Source organism: Eschrichtius robustus, chromosome 8 (assembly GCF_028021215.1).
Source record: "Eschrichtius robustus isolate mEscRob2 chromosome 8, mEscRob2.pri, whole genome shotgun sequence".
Lineage (NCBI taxonomy): Eukaryota > Metazoa > Chordata > Mammalia > Artiodactyla > Eschrichtiidae > Eschrichtius > Eschrichtius robustus.
In genome coordinates this window covers 20,574,699-20,597,702 of record NC_090831.1, presented here as the reverse complement: position 1 = coordinate 20,597,702, position 23,004 = coordinate 20,574,699, and the positions used below count along the sequence as shown (strand labels likewise).

The window sequence follows — 23,004 nt, the reverse complement described above, 5'->3', positions numbered from 1 at the left end:
GGGAAAGGGTAATGTTGAATGCAAAGGAAAAAATTGCTAATGATGAAATGGTAGGAATCAACAGGATATATATATGATCATTAGCAATTAATAAAAAAATATATTTTACTTGATGGGGGGGCAGAGAGTTTTCTTGGCATCTATCTAATTGCTATTCTATAACTGTTCCTAAGACTGGCACTGCATATTCATAATTATGACTGGGGATATTGAAGTGCTTTCTGAGTATTCACAGAAATTATGTTCAGTAAAGTTGTATTTGTTATATTAATTTTATTATGTTCTAACCTTTTTGTAATTGTAATAATTCATGGTTCTTACAATAAGTTTTTAGTTTCCTCATTATTGACTAACCAGAACATCTCAATCCCTCTGTCACGTTGCATAGCAAAGAGTTTACTAAAATTAAGTTTCAAGAAATAATATGATAAAATATAGAACTAAAAGAAAGCCTTTTAAGGTGAATTGATATTACATGGAATTATTGTCACCACATCTGACAAGGGGTGATGCCAGAAATAATAATGACTAACATGCAAAAAAATTGGAAATCTCAGGAGAATTAATCCTACCATATTTAAAATAGAAGAAATCATCGTGTTTGATGAGAGGATAAAAACAGCTCAAAGAATAGGAACTCTCTGGGGAGGCAGTATGCTGTGTATGCGTGTAGACATGCACAGTTGGAGCTTCAGTGGGTGGAGGTGAGACCCATGTGTTGGAGAAGGGAGAGAACTACACCAAAGTTCAGGAAGAAGACTGAAGCTAGGCTCTTTCTCATTTTTATTCTAGTCAAGGTGAGGAGCATCTGAGAAAACTCCAGTCTCCAACCCTCAATGTTTTCTCAAAATATAGTTTTTCTTGTGGATATTAATTTGTTTGATATGGTTTATATTTAATAACATAGGAGAGAGAGAGAGAGAGGGAGAGAAAATGAATAATTTAGATAGTTAGCTGGGTGACCTATTCAGAAAGCAGATACAGTACCAGAAATGAAGCATCACAAGACTAAAATCTCACTGGTGGTCCTTTAGCACCTTCTACTCAAAGTACGGTCCAAGGACCAGTGTCTGCATCACCTGGGAACAGGCTCTACCTGTGGTGCTTTTACATGTCCACAAATCCTTTGACACTCCTCCCATCAAAAAGTGAAGCTTAATTCTCCTCCTTTTGAGTGTGGCTGCACTCAGTAACTTGCTTCTAATAGAATATCGTAGAAGCGACAATGTGTGACTTCTGAGAGTAGGCCATAAAAGGCGCTTGCACTTTCTTCCCTGCTCTCTCATGGTTGTCTTGCTCTGAAGAAAGTCAGCTGACAGGTAGTAAGGACACTCAAGCAGCCTATGGCTAGGTCCACTGAAAGAAACTGAGGCCTCTTGCCAATAGCCATGTAAGTGAGCATCTTGGAAAGAGATCCTCCAGCCCTGGTTGAGTCTTCAGATGACTGCACCGTCTTGGCTTTTATCTTGTATGCAGCCTCATGAGAGGTCTGGAGCCAGATCCACCCAGCAAAGCTGCTCTTGAATTCCTGACTCACAGAAACTAGAAGATAACAGATGTTGCTTTAGGCCACTCAGTTTTGGAATAATTTGTTATGCAGCATACCACCCAAGTCCTACTGAATCAGAATCTGCATTTGAAAGCCTCCTAAAGGATTCAGATGTACACAAGAATATGAGAAACACAGCTCAAGAGGTCCATACTCCATTTGGTTTCTGCTTGCTGCCTTTCTCCTCATTAACTTTTTCAGGGGTGTCACTTATACCTTCAGGCAGCCACAAGATCTACAGAGATGAGGGCCCCAATTCTGCAGGACAATGAAGTGCCTTGCAGATAAGTATGAAAGAATGGAGAAATGCAAGACAGGGAAACAGCAAAATCCATATTTTATATCAATCGCTGAGCCTCTTTAGCTGTGTCATCTAAACACCGTCCATCTGAATAAACCAAGCCATTTTAGCTCATCTACTGAGTGTTTAAGGAACATAAAACATTTCCCTTTTTAAATTACAATTCCATCTACAATCTTCCCAGTCTTATTGAAAATAGCCTAATTTTGATTTTAATTCCAAATATGTAAATTGAGGCTTCAGCTTGAGTATGTAAAAAATTGTTACTTTCATCACTAGAAGAGATTTGTTCAAGGATTTAGGCAGATTTACATTTTAACAACCAGTTTTCAATAAAAGACTGAGAAATGCCTGTGGGATGTAAATTACACAGGCAGCAGTGAGTTCAAGAAAATGGCTCAGAGTCGTTGAGAAAAAGTTGTGTTCTTAAAGGGATCCTAAGGGAATAAGCCCAACAGGGCAGACAAGAACATTTGTAATCAGAGGTTAAGTATAGAGCAGAGCTTCAGGTCAGTAAGTGGATGCTTCCCACTGTACTCTGGCCAGAGCTGGTCTTTTTTTCTCATATACAAATAGGGGTACGGATTTGTAATTTTCAGAAGAGTCATGCACATATGCACATGCACACAGTTGCTACACTGTGCCAACCACAAACTGTTTTTAAATAATAATTTTATTACAAGGGTTAAGGACAACATTAAAGTGCTCTACCTTTCCAATCAGTAAGCAATGTCTTGGGACAGGACCCCATCTACCTTTGCATCCCTCAAAGCTCCTGTCTCTGTGTGGGCAGAGAATGTGCTCTAGAAATACTCCTTTGCTTTGAACTACATATTGTTTCTGCAGGGTGATCCTGTAAAAACTTAAATCAGGTTACGTCGCTACCTGACCTAAAAGCCTTCAATTGGTTTCCCCGACAGTGGATTCCGAACCCACCTCCTTACCACGGCCAGCAAGGTCCTGCATGACAGGGCTCCTGCCCCTCGCCCTCAAGCACTCCTCGACCTTCACGTGCCCCAGGCCACCTGGCTTTCTTTCTGTTCCTCCAATACCACAACTTTTCCACCTCGTGGCCTTTGCTGTTTCTTCTGACTGGAAAACTTCCCCTGAGCTCCTCCTGTGCTGGCTCCTTTTCACCCTTTAGATTTCAATTTAAATATCACTTCCTCAGTGAGGCCCCTCCCAGACCATTCTATCGAAATCTGCATCTCCCCCTGCATAAGCTTACTTTCCATCTCATCAGCTTATTTATTTCTGCCTAGCCCATCAATCTAACATCTTGCATATTTCTTTTCTTTACTGTTGATTTTCTGACTCCTCTTACTAGAATGTAAGTTCCCTTAAGGGCAGGGTTTCTGTCTACTATGCTCATTATTGCCCCACTAGTTCTTCCCATTCTGGCATGTGGTAGTCTGCATTTCTTGTCCCCTTTACCACACATTCTCTTTCCTTCTGCCACATGGCTGGCAACATCCAGAAGCTACCCAGCAGCTGTTTCATTATCCTGGGTGCTGGAATGAGGACCTCAGATGACCCATGAGGAAAATGTAGCACAAAGGACAAATCTTTTTTGTTTTAACCCACAGAGATTTAGAGGGTTGTTTGTTATTGCAGCATAACCTAGCTCATCATGACTGATGCATCTGTCTTTCAGTGACACTGTATCGGTGCCACCTAGAACAGTGTCTAGCTTACAGCAGATTCTTAATAAATGTTTGTCAAGAGATTAGGAAATGCAAAATAGTCTATATAAGTTTCTAGACCGCTGCTTCAGTAAACAGATGATCTGGATAATTACTAGACTAAAAGTACTGAGATACTTAGAAAAAGTCATGGAAGCTTTCAGTTAGTGATGATATGGCCAAGGACGTTTAGAATTGATGAACAGAGCTATTGGTAGCTCTATTGACTAACAGGTACTATAGTGTTTAAGCCAATATGTTTTACGTAGTCATGCCTGAGAGAGTAACAAACTTAGAAGCTGCAAAATTCTTCACATGCTATTCACGAGATCAATGTTTGGAGGAAGACCCATCTGAGAAGCTCATGGATTTTGTACCAGGAACCAACTCATATGCGGGGTCCCTTAAGGAATCCCATCACATCTGTAGAGCAACTGAAGGCCACCTATGTATGTTTCAAGCCTTATGAATTTCTTTCAGCACTGAATCACGGAGGCAGAAGATGGTATGGATGCCTAGAGAGAGTAGAATTCTGGGCAACGAGAGAGGCAGTGTGCATGGTGGTTAAGGCATAGGCTCTAGAGCCAGCATGAGTGGTTTGACTCCCTGCTCATCTACTTACTGACTGAATGATCTTGGGTAAGTTACTTGACCTCTCTGTGCCTCAGCTTCTACATGTGTAAAATAGGACAAATAATAGTACCTATGGCAAAGGGGTATGGTGAAGATTAAATGCATTAACAGATAAAACACTTGGTACAGAGCCTTGCATATAGTAGGTACTCAGTAAAAGTTCATGTTTATTATTACAAGTACTGCTCCTTCCACCAAAGGATTCTAGTACCCCCAGGATGCTTACGGGCGGGAAGCAGAGTATGATCTGCATTCAGTAATACCCTATGCAAACAAGTTCTTAGACTTACACCGTGCTGAATGTAAAAGTCTCTGCAATTTTGTTTCCTCCCGTGTAAAGTTATAAAGGAACAGGTTTCCCTGTTTACAGGCTTAAGGATCTGGATGAGGAATCTTAGAGACCAAGGCTCTATGTAGTTACCCACTCATTGATGGAGAAGAGAAGAGAAGGAATGATTTAAGGTAGCGTATCAGTTTACAAAATCCCGGCCAAACTTTGGGAGGAGAAAGAACTAATTTGCTAGTAGTAACTGTAATTTCTATGGAAATATAGCAGCTTACCTTCATTTCTAGCTCTTGGTTTGATGCAGGTAATCCCTGAAGTTTTGCTTCCAATTTGTACATAAAACTGAACGAGTCTGGGGGAAAAAATCCCAAAACACTTCAGTTTACTTACAAATAGATGAGCTCAGAAGAGATTTAGCCCTTTGTATTTTGACACATTAAAAAGTAAAACTCCTATAATTCTTAGGTACTACTTTTAAATTCGAAGGGCATATGACAAACAGAAACTACAAAGATTATATAGTAAGTTAATTCTGTAACCATTTGAAAAAGTTAATTAATATGACCATTAATTTTATTCTGGAATAATTACTGAAACAAAAGGAAACAGTTTAATTCCACTTCATTGCGACAGTCTGATATGATTTAATGAAATCACTGAAATGGGAATTCCTTTAAATTGAGATGATACTATCCTTGGAAACTCAGGAGGAAAAATCTAACATTAAAAAGTTGAATGCTGGGACCTCCCTGGTGGCGCAGTGGATAAGAATCTGCCTGCCAATGCAGGGGACACGGGTTCAGTCCCTGGTCCAGGAAGATCCCACATGCTGCGGAGCAACTAAGCCCGTGCGCCATAACTACTGAGCCTGCGCTCTACAGCCCGCGAGCGACAAGTACTGAGCCTGCACGCCACAACTGCTGAAGCCCACGCGCCCTAGAGCCCGGGTGCCGCAAATACTGAGCCCACGCGCCGCAACTACTGAAGCCCGCGTGCTCTAGGGCCCACGTGCCACAACTACTGAGCCTGCGTGCTGCTACTACTGAAGCCCGTGTGCATAGAGCTCGTGTTCCACAACAAGAGAAGCCACCACAGTGAGAAGCCCGCGCACTGCAACGAAGAGTAGCCCCTGCTCGCCACAACTAGAGAAAGCCCGCATGCAGCAATGAAGACCCAATGTAGCCAACAACAACAACAACAACAAATTGTTAAAAAAAAAATAAAAGCTGAATGCTGTATTTGTTTAGGGCCAGATAGTTACCTGTATTACTGATTTAGACTCAGATGGTTTAATTTTTCACAACTGACACTCACTCAGTGTGATGTAAACCATGCCTCAGTCCACAGTAAACCAACCTACATGGCAGGCACACCTCTGTGAGGACTCAGAAGGAAGGGGAAGGAGATTGAAGGCAGAAAAACTATGACACAGAACCCCGGATTTTAGTGAGAAGAAGGTCTAAAAGTTTCAAACATTTCTTTAGTTTCCTTTCTTTCAATTCTAAAATAGTTTGATTAAAAATAAAAACGCACAGTTTTATTTTAGGTGTGCTACTATTTCATTTGCCCTTAAAACTAAGCAGTTATTTATTTTACCAGTAGGTGTCAGTGTAGGTATTTTAAATTTCTGGAACAGTTTTCAATAAGTGAATACAAATAAACTTAGATAAACGGGGGTCATGACATTTTTGGACACAGAATTTAAAGTTGAAAAAAATTCTTTGTTTCTCCTGGCATACATTAAAATTAATACCAAATAGTCTTCATAATAACACAGAACTTTAGAAAACCAAGCTGACATATATTAGACACACAGGCCTTGGTGATGACTGTACACTGATTAATGAATTGGAGTATACGTTTTGCAGAAACTGCCTATTTTATTATAAAGTTATGCTTTATTTTTATATATCAGAATCTATATAGAGAAACATTGCTATGTAAACCCTCAATAACAGAACAGAGTGCTGTAGGTTAGAACACATGGCACGGTAAGTACTATGTTCATGGAGAAGTATACCAATTAACTATTCACCTGATATTCCTGGTGTCCAGAGGGATGGTCCTTGCTTCCCTTTTTCCGGGGCCACTGAAGTACAGAGACTTGCCATCGTTAAGTGTTCCACAGCCCGTTCCAATCTGGCCTCCGGTTATCTTGTACCACAATGGGCTGAGCTTCCCCTCAAACCTATCGAACATCTCACTGTGGTTAGGGACAACAGACACACAGGTTCCTTGTGTGGCTTCCGAGAAAAGAGATACACAGGAGAGAGGTTTTGTTAAAATCATGAGACACTGGAAGGTACATTCAGTGCATGGGCAAAAGAAGCATTGCCACAGGTGTTAGGGGAAAGAAACCACGTCAAAATTCGAATCTCCCAATCGTCTGCCTGAAATACAGCCATCACTTCTAACATCAAAAACACTATTCTGCTCCTATAATTTTAAATTTTTAAACAGAGAGACATCAGGAACCACACATTTCCATGATTCTTGTTACTCAGAGGATTTGTGTAAACTGAGAAATAGATTTTGTCCACAACAAAACTGGTTCATTTGTTCTTTGTATTAGTGGATCAATAAGGGGAGTTAATCCCAGATTTAAAAGAAACACCCTGAAACCACGAGTGACAGCACTCTCTACAGAAGGCCTGCAACAACATATGTTTGCCTTTGGTCACGCACCAGATGAAGGGCAGAGCACTGAAAAGCTGGGAAGGATCCTTTGAAGTTCCCTCCAGGAAAAAGTCTATAAAAAGATTTCGGAGCTTATAATATTTTCTCCAATTTTACTCTTTAATCTCAGCTTCCTTTTTATTTTTGCTTGTAGCAACATCCAAGGGTGACTGTGGTCAGAAAATACTTCTCTTGTAAAGTTCTCTTTTGGCAGTCTTGTATTTATCATTTCATAAGTTGATTTTTACTTTAAATGTATACAATTACATTTTGTATACAAGCAATGTAAAGAGCACAGGCAGCCAAGTGGTTAAGAGCTCGGCTGCCAGGGTTTGAAGCCTAGCTCCAGCAACTCCTAGCTTTGTGACCTTGGGAGAGTTACTATACCTCTCTGTGCCTCAGTTTCCTCAAGTATAAACAGGGACAATAACAGTACTACACTATAGGGTTATTTATTGCTAGAATTAAATGAGGTGAAATAAAAACACCTACTATAGCGCCTGGCATGAAGTACGAACTCAAGCGATGTTAATTATTTTTACTATTACTAATAAATAAATATACTTTAGGAATGAAATTTGTGTTGTCATGCGTTTCCTTCTTAGGCAGTTCAAAACTACAAAATATCTCAGCACCTCATTTGCCTGGGTTACAAATTCCTACAATTAGGACTTAAAGAAGAACAAACTCAGAATCTATTTCCTTGGAAGAAGTAACATGAACTATAGTAACTAGAGACGGATATTTTACAAACAAATCATCAGACATGTCTGCAGCCTTACCAGTGTACCCCAGGTCACAGAAACACACCCCTGAAACGCAGTCCCCATGGCCACTGCAGTAACTGGGACAAGGCTCTGATATGTACACGCCGTCCAGACCAAAGGGAGGCACGTTCTTCTGTGAGCTGCTCTCTTGGATCCATCGGAATCTGGTCTTACTGTTGGGAAAAACGGCACAGGTGTTTCTTGTACCGGTATCTCATACCAAAGCACTGAAATACAGAACGTTTCAGAAAAACTCAAGAGAGATTTAATATTTATTTGGAAGTCACATTCACTTGATTGGTCACTTAACCTTCATAAGGTGTCTCTCTCAGATCTTTCTCAAAACGTCTTGATTTTTTCTTCAGCATAAATGTTTCAATATCAGGAGGATCAGATAAAGAAGATTCTGATGGCTAGAAACATATTATAGGTTTTTGCTTGTACATTTTAAGAGGCTATTTGGGAATCTTTGAAACCATCAAACAGAATGTTCTTTGTTAGGACGAATAAGGGGACTATGGCTATTTGCCATTCTCATGATTCTGGGAGGACTGACAGCTCTATTCCCACCTGTTGCCGTCCTTGCCCTCTTCTTCTTATCTTCAAATCTCCAAGATGCTCATTCTATAAACTCTTAGCAACCAGCTGGGCTGCCAATGAACACTGGTAACTGCCAAAAAACAAAAGAGGGACCTGGTCCCAGTGCTTCAAAACCCTGGAACACCAGTGGCCTGGGCTACTGCCCAGTCCTATTTTCCCCACAACAGTTGTGAGGTTGCCAAACTAAAACTTGTCCCAGTTGCTTTCTAATCTTTCCAATCCCTTCAACACATCTCTTTTCTTTTCAAATATATGGAAATCCACACACATCTATAATTTCATACCAAGAAAACACCTCTTCCTTCTCAGTTCTACTAACATTAAAGAGGGAAGATGGATTAGGTTATCTGGATACCAGTTAATTTTGCTGCCAATATTTATAGACTTTTGAGTGAATTCAGTCTCTTAGTAAACAAGAATAAAGAATTTTAAAGATTAATGAAGATTGTCAAAGATAACTGTAGACAAAGGTTCCTTTTCCCCTCTATTATTGTGAAAATAATACAGCAGTATCAGAATGCATTTCTTTCTGGTTCTTCAAATAGCTTTGGTAATTTGGCAACACTGAATCATAACCCTGGCTTTTTTTCATTATTTTAAGTTACCTACTTTTAGCAAATTTGCAAATGTAACCAACGATGTTGTTTACTAGGTTTAAACGTTTTCAGAGATTAATTTCTATTAATGCAAGTCTTAACACATTCTTCATTGTGTCAAGAGGAAGGTGAACACATCTTTTATTTACTTTGGAAATAATTCAAAATATATTGGTCTTATTTTTTAAGGCAAAAGACAATTGAATTGAAGATTAGAAAAACAGAGCAAAACCAAAAAACAGAAAGGGAAAGAAAAAAGTCATGGGCTTTGGGAAAATTCCTCCCAATAAAGTTGTAACATTATTTAGCCTGTGAAGATATTTTTCCTTTCAAAGGAAATAAATGGAATTGATGAACAGCATCTTTTGACAATTGCTCGTAAGAAAATGGTAAGCCCTCTATGCCCCTTCCAAAAGATAAGCTGCATATCTATGATAAAAGAGGAAAACATACCAATTCCCTGATAGAAGTCTTCTTTAATTAGAAGTCATACTTGCCTTTTCTTTTATGTTTCTATAATATCAATAGAACCCAGAGAAACATGGATCTATGATTTCTGCCACATGGAAAGTGAAAAAAGAGGTAAGAATAATTTCTTTTCTTCACCTAGGCTCTCTCACCTGGGCAAGATGAGGGCATCTCTCTATCAACTGTTCTGTTTCATGGAAGAAGCAAGTTCAGACTGAGCCCCAGAAGCATTCAGAAAGTTGAAGAATCCCAACTGTAGGTAGAATTCTAGAAGCTTTGGTAATTCGATAGGGAGTGAAGGGTAAGTAAAGTCCTTTGACCCATCTCTGATTCTTGGGGTCCTGTAGTTTTCATTATAAAAATAAAATAATCAAGGTCTAGTCTGGCCAGAGAGATGAGGCACCCTTGTTTGTAGATTCTAAGGCTGCTATAGACCCAAGAAACGGAGTAGGCTGTTAGATACTTGAGAAGGCAAAAGACTTCAGGAGCTCAGTATTAAGGCATCCATATTTAAAAAAAAAAAAAAAGCAAAATGACTAATCATTTGATTAGTAGGGTGTCCAGGACATGGTGAATTATAGCTGAGAGTCCTAGCTGGAAGCCCATATTTCAGAGTGAAAGGGCAAGAGATGGCACCTCTTTTACTTCTTTTAATCTTTGTTAGTTGGCTTTTAGTTGGAAGGTACAAATCAAAGCAACAAAGATTTCACTGATCATGACATAAGCAAGCTTTGCTTTATCTCCATTTCTCCAAGTTATGCCTGGTTCCTGATGCCTACTGCTTTTCTGTTCTCTTAGGAGCACAACCTTGGAAATGAGTACAGGTAATTTAGCAACCTCAGGGCTGCTTGAAGAAGAGGAAGAACTAGTAAGGAATTTACAGAAAAACATAATCATAGACCATCGGAAGAAGGTAGGAAATAAGTAGGCCAAAGTTAGCTAATAGCATGTCTAGACTCCACATAGTTAATCCCCCCCCCCTTTTTTTTTTAAATAGAGGAGATGTAGCTTTAAAATGATTAATATTATTAATGTGTGTGTGCACATGCGTATATGTGCTATTCATATCTTTTCAAGGAGACACAGCAGAATGCAGAACAATGATTTCTTGCTGAGCAGCACTGAATTTATTTTGGAAAACATATTTTAGAAAGGGAGGTGTCTTCAATTAGCTAATCACCCGTTGCTGGTCCTTATTCTTCATTCAACCAGCATTTACAAGTGCCTATAACATGCCAGGCGGCGCCAGGGCTGGGCACACGATGCGGAGCAGAATTCCTGCATGGTCCCTACCTTCACGATGCCCACAGTCGAATGAGAAGACACATTTAATCAAACCCCTGCCCAAAGAAATGTAAACGTGCAACTCTGATAACTATCACCATTAAGAAGGACATAGAGCCAGGAAAGCATGTAGTCTTAGAGGTCTTTGACCTGACAGTCAGGAAGCTCTGGGAAGGTGTTATAGGACGTGATGATTGAGGAAAAGACAGAATTTAATCTTATGTAATTTAACTAGAAATAAACCACAGTGCAATTCGACTATTCAAATGGTTGAACAAAACTTCCCCTTTGCCCTGCATGTTCTAGATACGGAACAAGTAAAACGTAAGACTCTCTCTCTCTTTGTTCTCTTCCCCAACTGCCACCTTTGTTCAAAGGATGCCTGAGTGACCAGGAGAACCAGTTTCCCCTCCCCCTTCCACCACCACACTTCAGAGGGGTGTTGCATCTGCCTCTCAAACCAGGAAGGTGCACGTGCACCTGCTTGCCCTGTGATAGGTGGTGGTGGAGGAGACATTCTGCAGCATAGTAAGCAACGGTGTTTCTAGCCCTTTCCAGAGACATCGACTTCTTGCATTCTGCACAGGGAGCCTAGAGCAGGCTTAGGGGCATGCTGTGTGGTTGGGGAGACAGTCAGGAGGGATGTACCAGCAGATATTTACCACCACCAGTGTCTCTCCTCTGTAGGCAAGAACCAAGAGACATAACATGAGCACAAACTGCTCCTTTGAGAAAATCACCTTCGAAGTACTCGTCAAAGAACAACATTCTAGTAACTATTACAAGCATGTTGCCTTGTGGCAAAATAGCTCCAAAGTTTAACAATTTTCACACTTAGAATTCTCAGCTTTCCAGCACTGCATTTGGAGATTTCTGAGTTTAACATATTGCAGAAGAAACAACAACAGCTCATTTACTTGGGTTGAAGTAGAAACATGTTTACTATTCTGCAGCAGAGAGCTCTCCATCACAAATGCCATCCACCAGCAAGCTGGACGGTATTCAAAGGAACCACGAAGCCAGATCCTAACGAACAAGATTTCTTCTTCCAAAAGCTGAGGTCCAAGAAAATATTGATAAATTGGGAGCCTCAAAATTTTGGCTCACTTTGTGATGTTAAGGACAACCTTTTCTTATTTCTCAGATGTGGCTTTACCAACTGGGTATTTCCACTCAGCGTCAAACAAACTGCAGTTTCAGATTCAACTTTGTATTATCTGGCTTTGGGGTATTGCACCAGAGGTGTGTTCCTTGGCTCCTGATTCTATTGGCTTCTTTCACAGTGATGTCTTCCAGCATCCTGGTATCCTAGTCATTGCAGCAAAGATGCAGCCCCTGATGCACTCCAGCTTCATGGCATGCTGCACTTGTCTATTTGGAAGAGATGTGGTTGGGCCACAGTTTCAGAAAAGCATAGGGAAGAGGAAGGCAGTGGTGGAGGAGAGAATTACAAGGGCTGCACTGTTACATGCCTAGCTTGAAATGGGCAGAAAACAGGATGAAAGGGCTATTTAGCTGCAAACACAGATATGTTCTTATGGACAGATGTCTCAGAGGATGAAGCCTAGAGGGTAGAACCAACAGCTGAGAAGAACAACAGATTAGGGAACCACTCGTAGGGAGCAGAATTGTCTCAATCAAGAAAACTTTCTTATCCTGGACATTGCTCATGGAGGAGGGAACCCTAGTAACAACAATCTTGCTAGCTTTCAGAATTCCTATGAGCCAGTGGTTGCTATGTGCTTCCCATTCTTTTTTTTTTTTTTTGAGTTGGGGTGTCTATTGTGTTTATCTTGTCATTGTCTCACTGTTGTATGTTGGGTATGGGTGGGGTAGATAACTTGTTTTTTTTAGGTCATAGGTCTATGGGTCAAGAGGAGCCATATCCAGGGAACTCTGACTTGACAGAAATCATGAAATGAGTGACTTAGTACCTGATGCTGTGATGAGATGAGCGTTTGGGGGTTTTGGGAGGAAAGTGAGTACATCTGCCTGGGGGAGACATGTGAGTCATTAGGGCTAGGACAAACTACGGTAGGTTGTTACAACAATGCCCCCCAATGGATCATACTAAATCTTCTTCTACAAGACTTCCTTGCACTTCCTATCAAAAAGGGGAGTCTGTTTTCTCGCCCTCTGAATCTGGACTGGCCTTGTGACTTGCTTTGACCACTAGGATGTGGCAAAGAAGACAGGGTCCTGGCAGCTTCTACTTTTGTTCTCTTGGAATTCTGGAACCACCTAATTGTGGAAACTGTTATGAATACTGGGATGAAGACCAGTATAGAGAGAAAAGTCCTACTAATCCCAGACACTAATCAACCTACCAGTTGAATGCAGCTACATTATAAAGCTTAGGAGAGACCAGCAGAAGAAATACCCAGCCAATTCCATAAAACCATGAGAAATAATAAACCACTGTTGTCTTAAGCCACTAAGTTTTAGAGAGGGATGTTGCATAGCAATAGGTAACTGTACAAATATTATCCTAGGCTCTACTGAGGAATATGAAAAAGGAATAAAGATGATTTTTAAAAAGTAATGCATCTATGCATTCCTGATCTTTTTGCCTTCCACTGGTTAAGAGATGACATGGTCTGGAATAGCTGCCTTGGATCCAGAGATAGAAGTTGTGTGTTCAGAATGGCAGAGACACCCTGTAAACTCTGAAGTCCTCACCTGTGGACTATTATGCAAGAAAGAATGGATTTCTAACTTGTTTAAGTCTTGTTAAGCATTTGTATTTGTTTCTCTGTTATAGTAGCTGGGCCTGTATCCTAACTAAAGCAGAATGCAAGTCAAATTATTAAATTTCACTAAAGAAGGTCAACTCATCAACTCTGCCACATACACATCAAATCATTTGAGTCCCTCTTTGATACATAACAAAGTACACTGGCATGTAAAGACAAAAAAATTACTTATAAGTTGACTTGGATCCATTGACTGATAAATCTTTTCTTGGAACAGTTGGCATTTAAACATTATGTTCCAAAGTTTAGTAGATTACCACACAAACTTATACATCCTGACCATACAAGTTTCTTACCCATTTGGGAAGTCTGTGTACCAAAGTCTATGGTGTAATTTTTGGAGGTATGCACATCTAAGTATTGAGGGAGGCAGATGAACACAAGCAGCATATCCAGCTAGATGCAAATTTGGTGATCAATTAGGTGAAAGATTATAGACAGAATGGTCTCTACAAACATTAGAAGTAAGCCACTCCTATAGATTTTCTAGCTTTTACCATTGTATCAGTCAGGATGAGATAGGTTGCCGGGGTAACATGCAGTCCCTAATCTCAGTGGCTTAACCCAACAGAAGTTTATTTCTTGCTTATGCTATAATGTCCAGTACAGGTTGTAAGAAAGTCTGTTGATTGTAGACACTCAAGGACCCAGACTGATGTAAGCTTCATCTCAAAAGAGGCTTTCATGAAGCAGAGAAGATAGCAAAATGCACATGAACTCTTAAAGTCATATGTTTAATTTCCACTCACATTTCATTAGGCAATGCCAAACTTTTTTATATAAATTTATTCACTTATTTATCTATTTATTTATTTATTTTTGGCTGTGTTGGGTCTTCGTTGCTGTGTGCGGGCCTTTTTCTCTGGTTGCGGCGAGCGGGGGCTACTCTTCGTTGCGGTGCGCGGGCTTCTCATCGCAGTGGCTTCCCTTGTTGCGGAGTACGGTCTCTAGGCGCACAGGCTTCAGTAGCTGCGGCACGCAGGCTCAGTAGTTGTGGCTCGTGGGCTTAGTTGCTCCATGGCACGTGGGATCTTCCCAGACCAGGGCTCAAACCCGTGTCCCCTGCATTGGCAGGCGGATTCTTAACCACTGCGCCACCAAGGAAGTCCTGGCAATGCCAAACTTTAAAGGGTGTGGGGAAAGTATAATCCTACCATATTCCAGGAAGGAAGTAAGCTGGAAATATTGATGAATGGCACTAATGAGTATCTCAACCATATATTAACTTACATCACCAGCAGTGCAAGCAGTCTTATAATACCATCTTAGCTCTGCACAGAAATGCTTTGACTGAGTCACAATTGAATGTTATGTTCTAGGATTCAATTAAGAAGTGTCTACTTGAAGAATGCTTCATCTTTTGAAAAATTATAGAGTTAAAACACTGATTTTCATGTTACCTACTCTACCTGACACAAAGATACATATACATACTATAAAGGTATTCTAGAATACTGACTGTAGAAAAAAGTAATTCTTATTTTTTTATCAGAATATATGTATTTTCTTTCTTTTTACCCAACAATGAGAACCAAATGACCCTATCCCCTGACCTCCCACACTATGTCCTAGCTGCCAGGAAGCTAAGAGTTAAATTTGTTGCCCTATTACTGTAACTAATTTGCTTCAAGTTCTTGATCCATTTATCTCATTCTTCTGTCAATTGATTTTAAATCTTTTTCTCTATCGTTTTAATTATTTATCTTAGTGGTCATTTAAAGGGATCTTTTATATTGTAAGATATCTCCAACTGTCTATTTAAGGAGGCATTACATTATCAAAAATCTCTATATAGTGAAAGTCTGATACGATAATGCCTTATAACTCCCTTAGCTTTTAAACATCTTTTGTTCAGGGCTGTAATCCAGTGCCCAGAACAGAACTTGGTACAGGTAGGTGGCTCAATAAATATTTGTTGGATGAATGAATGGATGAGTGAGTGAACTTTTTCACAAATATGAACGTCATTTCCTCAAGAGTCCTTACAGCTAGAGTTTATGAATTCTCTTAGGTTATTGAGATATATGAGATGAAGATACTGAGATAAATATATGCTCCTCAGAAGTGGCAACTATGGCACATAATAAGAATGGTCACTTTACCTGGATGCAAGAGACCTTGGAATAACAATGGTGATTCTCGTCCATTCTTCAAAGTCCCCTGTGTGATACAGGGTGGGCTCACTCAGTTCTCTGGAGTTTCCTTCACATCCTTTGCCTGCAGAAGCTGGGTAACAGCCTTCTTTCACCAGAAACCAGGACATCCCAGCATCGTGAGAGTACTGAAGAAGAACTGGGGCAGCGCTGCTGAATTGATTGGCACACCCAATGTTTAGCTGTTAAAAGGAAAGACAGAATTATACAAGGATTTGGTTTCAAGTCATCATTTAACAAATTAGGTGTTACAGCCGTCAGGGCTCTTTCTACTGAGTTTGCACTAAATTTACAATGATAAGACACGGGCAGCTCAATTCCAACCAAGACCCTTTCAAAGGTTCTGGAAATCTCTGTATAGGCAAGCAATAGGTGCTTTTCAATAGAAAGCGGGACCAGTTGCCCATTTTGTGGATTTCTTGAGATTATAGAAGGGAAGAGAGAAGCACAGATGTGACTGGAGTCTTGGACAAAAGATAAGATGCCAAGAAACTGCTTTTTTTTTGCTTTCCCAGATAGGGGGTATAAACAGAGGGAAGCAGACGATAAAGAGCTGCCCTCTTCAGAACATGAAGGTTACTGAAGCTGTCCTCTGCTTTCAGTGGAACAAGCATTTTTACTCTGGTTTCTTACAAAAGCTCAGTAAGAAATCATTGTCAACTTAGATGAAAGAGCTAAGTTCTTGTCACAGCATCAAATAAGCAACATAATCCAGAAATAAAACTATTACTCTTCTGTGTACTTGTGTAGATGATTGTCATCACAGGATTAACAATATTCAAAAAAAAATTGTAAAAACATGCAACCTAAATCCCGATACCCTAGCACAACCATTTTTATTCTTCTGTTTTCTCTTCTAAACTTTACAAAGAAGCATATCAATACCTAGAAGTAGTATTACTGAATCAAAATGCAGAAACACTTTGAATTTCCTATTTATACATGTTCATTTTTAATCACTTGGGTTCAAATGAATCAGTTTTACACAGCACTCAATATTATTATGATTTTAGACAGTTTCTTTCTAAATTAATAAATATATAAATGATTGTATTACTGTTTTAGTTTATATTTTTTGATAATTGTAAATGTCAAACTCTTTTCCCGGTATTTAATTACATGCTATCTTATATAAATGATCTATTCATATCTTATTTCATTTGTTGGTTGGTGCCACCATAGAATTTTATTGTATAAGACTTTATAACTAAGAATAGTCAAATTTTATAGAAAAAAATGGAAGAACTCAAAAGAACATAATCATGACCAAAAAATAAAGGACGAAGGAAAGGGAGGCCCATAGGCAAATAACACTGGGTCAGAGTTCAAGGGCCAACCAGCTTATCTTTGTGACTATAAGGTAGCTTGAGCCAGTCTTTCAAAAATAGGAAGACTCCATATTTTCCTTAATTCCATGCTCAGAGCTAGAAAGTGTCTCTCAGAAGGATTTACAATATGGCTAGAGGCAATTTTATTGTGATTCATTTATCCAAGTTTACATAGTTAAATGTCAAGAAAATAAAGATTTGACCCTCTCAGATGCATGATTACCTTTTGTAACACAAACCCTTTTATTATATTACCGGTTAGTAAGCACAGCCTTCGGTTGGCATGTGGTGAGAGCATTCACACTGGGCACACATAGTTAGCTTTTTGTCTTAGAATTATTATCACTGCCACTGTTTCTAAAGTAAGCAAGTCGATGGAACTTTCAGTTCTGTGACATCTTTGTGATTTTTTTTTTTTAATTGACCTGCCTCTTAACTGTTGATGTTTTCTAGAATGCAGTTCTTGGCTTTCTTACCTTTTTACTCCATACATGCTTCCTAATCTCATTCACAATCATAATTTCAGATTCCTTCTGAATCCCTATGACTCCCAGATATGGTCTGTCTCAGGTTCTCTGCACAATGTATATAACTACTTCCTGTGCATCTGCCCTTCAGCAATCCACAGGCATCCCTAAATCCTATATTTGCAATTTCAGTGACTGGAGCCAGAAATGTGGGAGTCATTCTAGAATCCATTCTATCACCCAATAGGTCACCCAAACCTGTAGACTACACACCTTTAACATCTTTCAGACCCATCCATTTATCTTATAATCCCAGGCTATGCCTTAATCTGGCCTCATTTCTTACTTTGATAACTGCTCTAGCATCCTCACTTTACTCAACATATGCCCAGCAATCTGAGTACTTCTCTCTGCCTCCTCTGCTATCCCACAGGTCCAAGTTCCCATCATCTATTATTGGGATCACCGCAATAGTTGCCCAGCCAGTCTTTCTATCTCTGCCCTTGACTCTGCCAGTGTACTCGCAACACAGTCACCGGAGTGATTCTTTAAAAGCCTAAGTCAGAGTATGTCACTCTTCTGCTAGCCATTTTATTTAGAGCAGAAGTCAAAGTCTGACCTTATTTTTTTCTACCTGTCTCCCCTTCCTCACTTTGCTCTAGTCACAGTGGCATCCTTCTGGTTTCTTGAACTTTTCCAAGCACACTCCTACGTCAAGGCTTTTGTCCTTTTTGTTCTCTGTGCCTGGAGTGCTCTTTCCCAGATAGCTGCATGACTCCCTCCTTCACTTTTCACAGGTCTCAGATTAAAAGTTATTTTATTAGTGAGGCTAACTTGACAACCTTTTACAAAATAGTAATTATCCTCCACCATCCTAGTCAAACTCTCTATTCCTAGTTATTTTCATAGCCTAGAACTGAGCCCGGAACATAGTAGATGCTTTATAAATATTTGCTGAATAAATGAATGAATGTACTTGTTGATTCCAGTTTCTCCTCCTGTTAAGTCAACAGAACGATCTTTCTAAAACACAGGTCTGATTTTTACATTCAATGGATTAAGCATCTTCCATGACTCATCGCTCTTGGGTTAATATCCAAGTGACTTAGTGTATCATATAAAGCCCATTAGGACAAACCTTATCTCTTATTTCTGTGGCAAATACTCCAAACTCCTTAAATTTCTGACATTTCCATTCTCACTTGCACTTTCATGTATTTTCACATATTTGCACATTCTGTTCCCTCTAACTAGAATCCCCCCACCCCCTCCATTTTTCAGCTGGCTAAGTCTCTGTATTTCCAGAAACTTCCAATTTCAACTCATCCATCCATCTATCCATCCATTTATTCAACTAACAGATAATTTTGGAGCACCTGCCATATGCCAGGAACTACGTCAGATACTCCTACAGTATCAGAGCCTGTCTCTACCACAGCACTCCAGCGACTGTACTGCAACTGTTCACTTTTCTGGCTCACTTGCTAGTTTCTGAGCTCCTTAAGGGGCTTGGGCTATATTTCTCATCTCTATGTTCCTAGAGCTTAGTGTTCACACATGGCAGGCAGTCACAAAAACTTTACCAGCACCGTGCCTTTTGGAAAAATAACACCAAGTTCTTATTACAGATCCCAAATATACATTAATTATCAATCCCCAAATCACTCATATTACATATCTATTATCAACTGATAGCCACAAATCAACAGTTTTCTGCTGGTGTGATTCGAGAATTGAGACTTTTCTTAGGCATTATGCATTGTTGCTGGTTGTTTAAGTACTTGAAACATTTAATAATGTTTTCTCTATTTAGATTTTTAAACTTCAGAATACCACCTTGCAGAGTTCAACACCTACACTACCATGATTTTGTGACTAATTAATTAGAAAACGTGCCAGATGAGAAAGAGCATATTTTTCTGGCAATGTATTTGCTATTGCTGTTATTTTGTTCCCATTTTAGGTAGTACCAACAAATTAATATAGAGTCATATACTGTTATTAGTGTTCTTTCCATGGCAATTTAGCATCAAAATCTAAACAGAGAAGGACATTTCACTAATCATCTTATTTATGACTGACTTGTTTACAGACCTCTGGAAATTATATTTGAAGAGCTTCCTATAAACATCTGATCTCTTTAATAATTCCATTTGTAACTTATTTAGGATCTGCATCCTGCCATTATGTAAGGACCATGTAGTTGTGCTGGCTCATTGAAACTGCATTACTTTCGACCCCAGAATTCACCAATGGGATTTTATTATAAACACAATGAAATTTTGATTAGGGTTCTGAAAAAAGAGCTTGTCAAAGGAAATACTTGTTATACATATTGACATGTTAGCACAGAAAACAAGCAGCTTTTAAGAGAACAATGAAAATTAAAGTAAAAATTTACTCAATCAAAGGAAGACAAATTGTTTGAAAACCCCATAGTAAAAACATAAAATTACTCATGAGTCCAAAAAGCACTAGTAAGCTGAAAAGGAGAACTTATCCATTACCATTCAGAAGCGTGGTATTTATTAAGTCACAATCAGATTGAAATCCTCAAAGTCAATCTTTCTTTTTAATTCTGGTAGAGTTCCATGAGCCCTTAAAGAAATACAATGACACAGCCACAACTTCTGGGGCTCATTAAAAACTGACAAGCTGTTTTCCTTATGGGTAGAGCTAAAAAGCTTTGCCATTCTAAGATTGTTGGCAACTTTGTTCAGATGAGTCCCTACTTTACTAGCATATGAATATTTTGTGTTCTTTGTGAATTTCATTTATAAATCTGGAAGATGGTTGCTCCTTAACCTGCAAGAAGTTTGTGCAGGGCTTCCCTGGTGGCGCAGTGGTTGAGAGTCTGCCTGCCGGTGCAGGGGACACGGGTTCGAGCCCTGGTCTGGGGAGATCCCACATGCCGCGGAGCGACTAGGTCCGTGAGCCACAACTACTGAGCCTGCGCGTCTGGAGCCTGTGCTCCGCAACAAGAGGGGCCGCGATAGTGAGAGGCCCGTGCACCGTGATGAAGAGTGGCCCCCGCTTGCCGCAACTGGAGGGGGCCCTCGCACAGAAACGAGGACCCAGCACAGCCAAAAATAAATAAATAAATAAATAAATAAATAAATAAAATAAACTTGGAAACATGTTAAAAAAAAAAAAGTTTGTGCATAAATACCTTAAACTGCAGCACATATCCAGGCTTCAGCGTCAAATCTCGAGTTACTGCAAATCGATCCCCATCTGATTTTCCAAACACCATGGCTGATGGCGTGGCAGAGCAGAAAGTTTCATTTTTAACCATTCCTTCGTTAGCCAACATCAACCACACACTCATTTGATTCATAGGGTAATCAAAAGCCGGCTTCTCATAAAAGTTCTAATAGGAACAACACAAACAACACAGAAAGGCAATTTGGTACCTTTGAAAACAAGAAAGGAATTTTCAGTTCATGGCATGCAGGGCCATGTACTATTTGTATTTCTAGGAAAATACAGCAGACTCTCTAAATTAACATTTTTTTTTTAAACTGCCATGAACTTTTTCTCCTGATTATTTAACAACTGAATATATTTTGCCACTGTGTATCATTTCATAAACACACTAATAATCATATTTAATAACTTGGCCAAACTTTCTAGTCTTGTTTTTTGTTTTGTTTTGTTTTTTTAACATCTAAATAATCTATGAACTAGTAGCATAGAGAGGTAAAAAAATTAAGTGCAAACACAGAAAACTAAATTACATGTTCAAGTGTCAAGCACTAAATCCTTGGGGGAGTGAGTAGTTATTTGATCCCATCCTCTTTCACAATTCTATGTCTTCCTGGAGTTCAGACATAATGAGAAGTACCTGGGGTAAAGTTGGGTTGACAACTGGGATGATTTGTTTTTGCTTCTCGGACAGAATGATGATGTCATCGACCGCCCACTGGTCATAGTCCTCCCCTGAGAACACAGGCTGCCACCAGCGGAAACTGGTGCAAGGGGTCTTGGCAGCAGCCGGCAGCTCCAGATAGACAAATCTGCATAAAAGCAAATCATTTAGCGCTGGGAAAGGAAAAGCTGTGTTTTTCTTAGCAGCTGTTAAAATAACACGAGTAGCAACAAGAGAAGGTTATGTTTTGTTTGATCTCTTGGTATTTTTGTAACGTTTCTAAATTTAGACAGATCAGACAAGAGGTTTAAAGTTGTAAGCAAGTTTAGTCCTGATCCTGGTTTTTCCATTTGGAATTGTATCTTTTGGAGGCAAATATTTCAACTGAGTTTGATTCACTAAACAATGTCTTTTGACTACTATGACAATGGCCATAACATTTTAAAGAAACCCTTAGAAAAAGCCGTTCCTTTGTATGTTATTGCATTAAAATTTTTTTCATGGCAGTTCTTACTTATTGGGGGAAAACATAAATAAGCATTAAAAATGAAACATAAATCACCCATAAGCTACCACATGGGGCTGGCCTCTATTAACAATTTGATGTATATCCTTAAAGCATGTAATCTTTTACATAGGTGAGATATATGTATAATTCGGTATCTTACAGTTTAAAACTTAACATTATATCATAAGCACATTCTCATGTCAGTAAAATAAGTTCTTAAGATCATTTTACCGTTTATATAATTTTTCATCACACAGACATGCTAGTATTTATTTCACCTTTCCTTATTATAAATAATTCTGTGGTGAAAAATCTTTATGCATAAAGCTTTATGTATACCTCAGTTTATTTATTTAGGGAAGATTCTTAGAAACGGAATTACCAGGTCAAATAAACTGGTCATGTTTAAGGCTCTGGACTTTACCAAATTCCTTTCTGGGAGGGTCATGATGGTTTGCAGGATGACATGAGAGTGCCTGCCTTGCTGCTCCATGTGGAGAGAGCACTTGCTGTTATCATTAAAAAATGACCATTTGACTGTTGAAAAATGGTATCTTTTTTATTGCAACAGAGGTTGGATATTAATCATATTTTATTAAACATATGTCTTCCCTGTTGTGTAACATCTACTCATTCCTCTTACCCATTTTTCTATTGGGATCTTAGTGTTTTTCTTGATAATTTGTATAAGCTCTTTAAGGGAACACTGATCCTCTATTTCTCATATTTGTTTCATATATTTTCTCAGTTTGCTTTCCTTCTTTTCATTTTTTTTCTGTTTTCTTTGAAATGTATGTGTTACATGTGTATGCAGTTTTACATCTGTATGTAGTATATTTCTGTGTAAGCAGTCCTTTTCTTTGTTAATTCTTGCGTTGAATTTATATTTAGAAAGTTCAGGTCTTTTTCCAAGATCAGATAGCAACCTAAATGTTTAAATCTTTAACCAGTCTTTAACAGTTTTTGCTGATGTAAGGTGATAATCTAAATAGATATTTTTCCCCAAGAGCCCACCCATTTTTTTCTAACACCATTTGACTGAATAACCATTTCTTTATCATTGATAGTTGATGTGTCTTTTTTTC

The 23,004-nt window shown here is 39.1% G+C and overlaps 1 protein-coding gene across 1 annotated transcript in view; it reads right to left on the bottom strand.

Moving 5' to 3' along the window:
* RELN (reelin) overlaps positions 1-23,004 on the bottom strand; it is a 523,882-nt gene that overhangs the window by 84,845 nt on the left and 416,033 nt on the right. Inside the window, exons 26-31 of the mRNA XM_068549918.1 lie at positions 21,388-21,559; positions 20,713-20,913; positions 15,698-15,930; positions 7,910-8,067; positions 6,487-6,694; positions 4,727-4,803 (exon numbers count right to left, since the gene is read on the bottom strand). Of these exons, the coding sequence (XP_068406019.1) occupies positions 4,727-4,803; positions 6,487-6,694; positions 7,910-8,067; positions 15,698-15,930; positions 20,713-20,913; positions 21,388-21,559 (1,049 nt within the window). The remainder of the gene's footprint in view (positions 1-4,726; positions 4,804-6,486; positions 6,695-7,909; positions 8,068-15,697; positions 15,931-20,712; positions 20,914-21,387; positions 21,560-23,004) is intronic.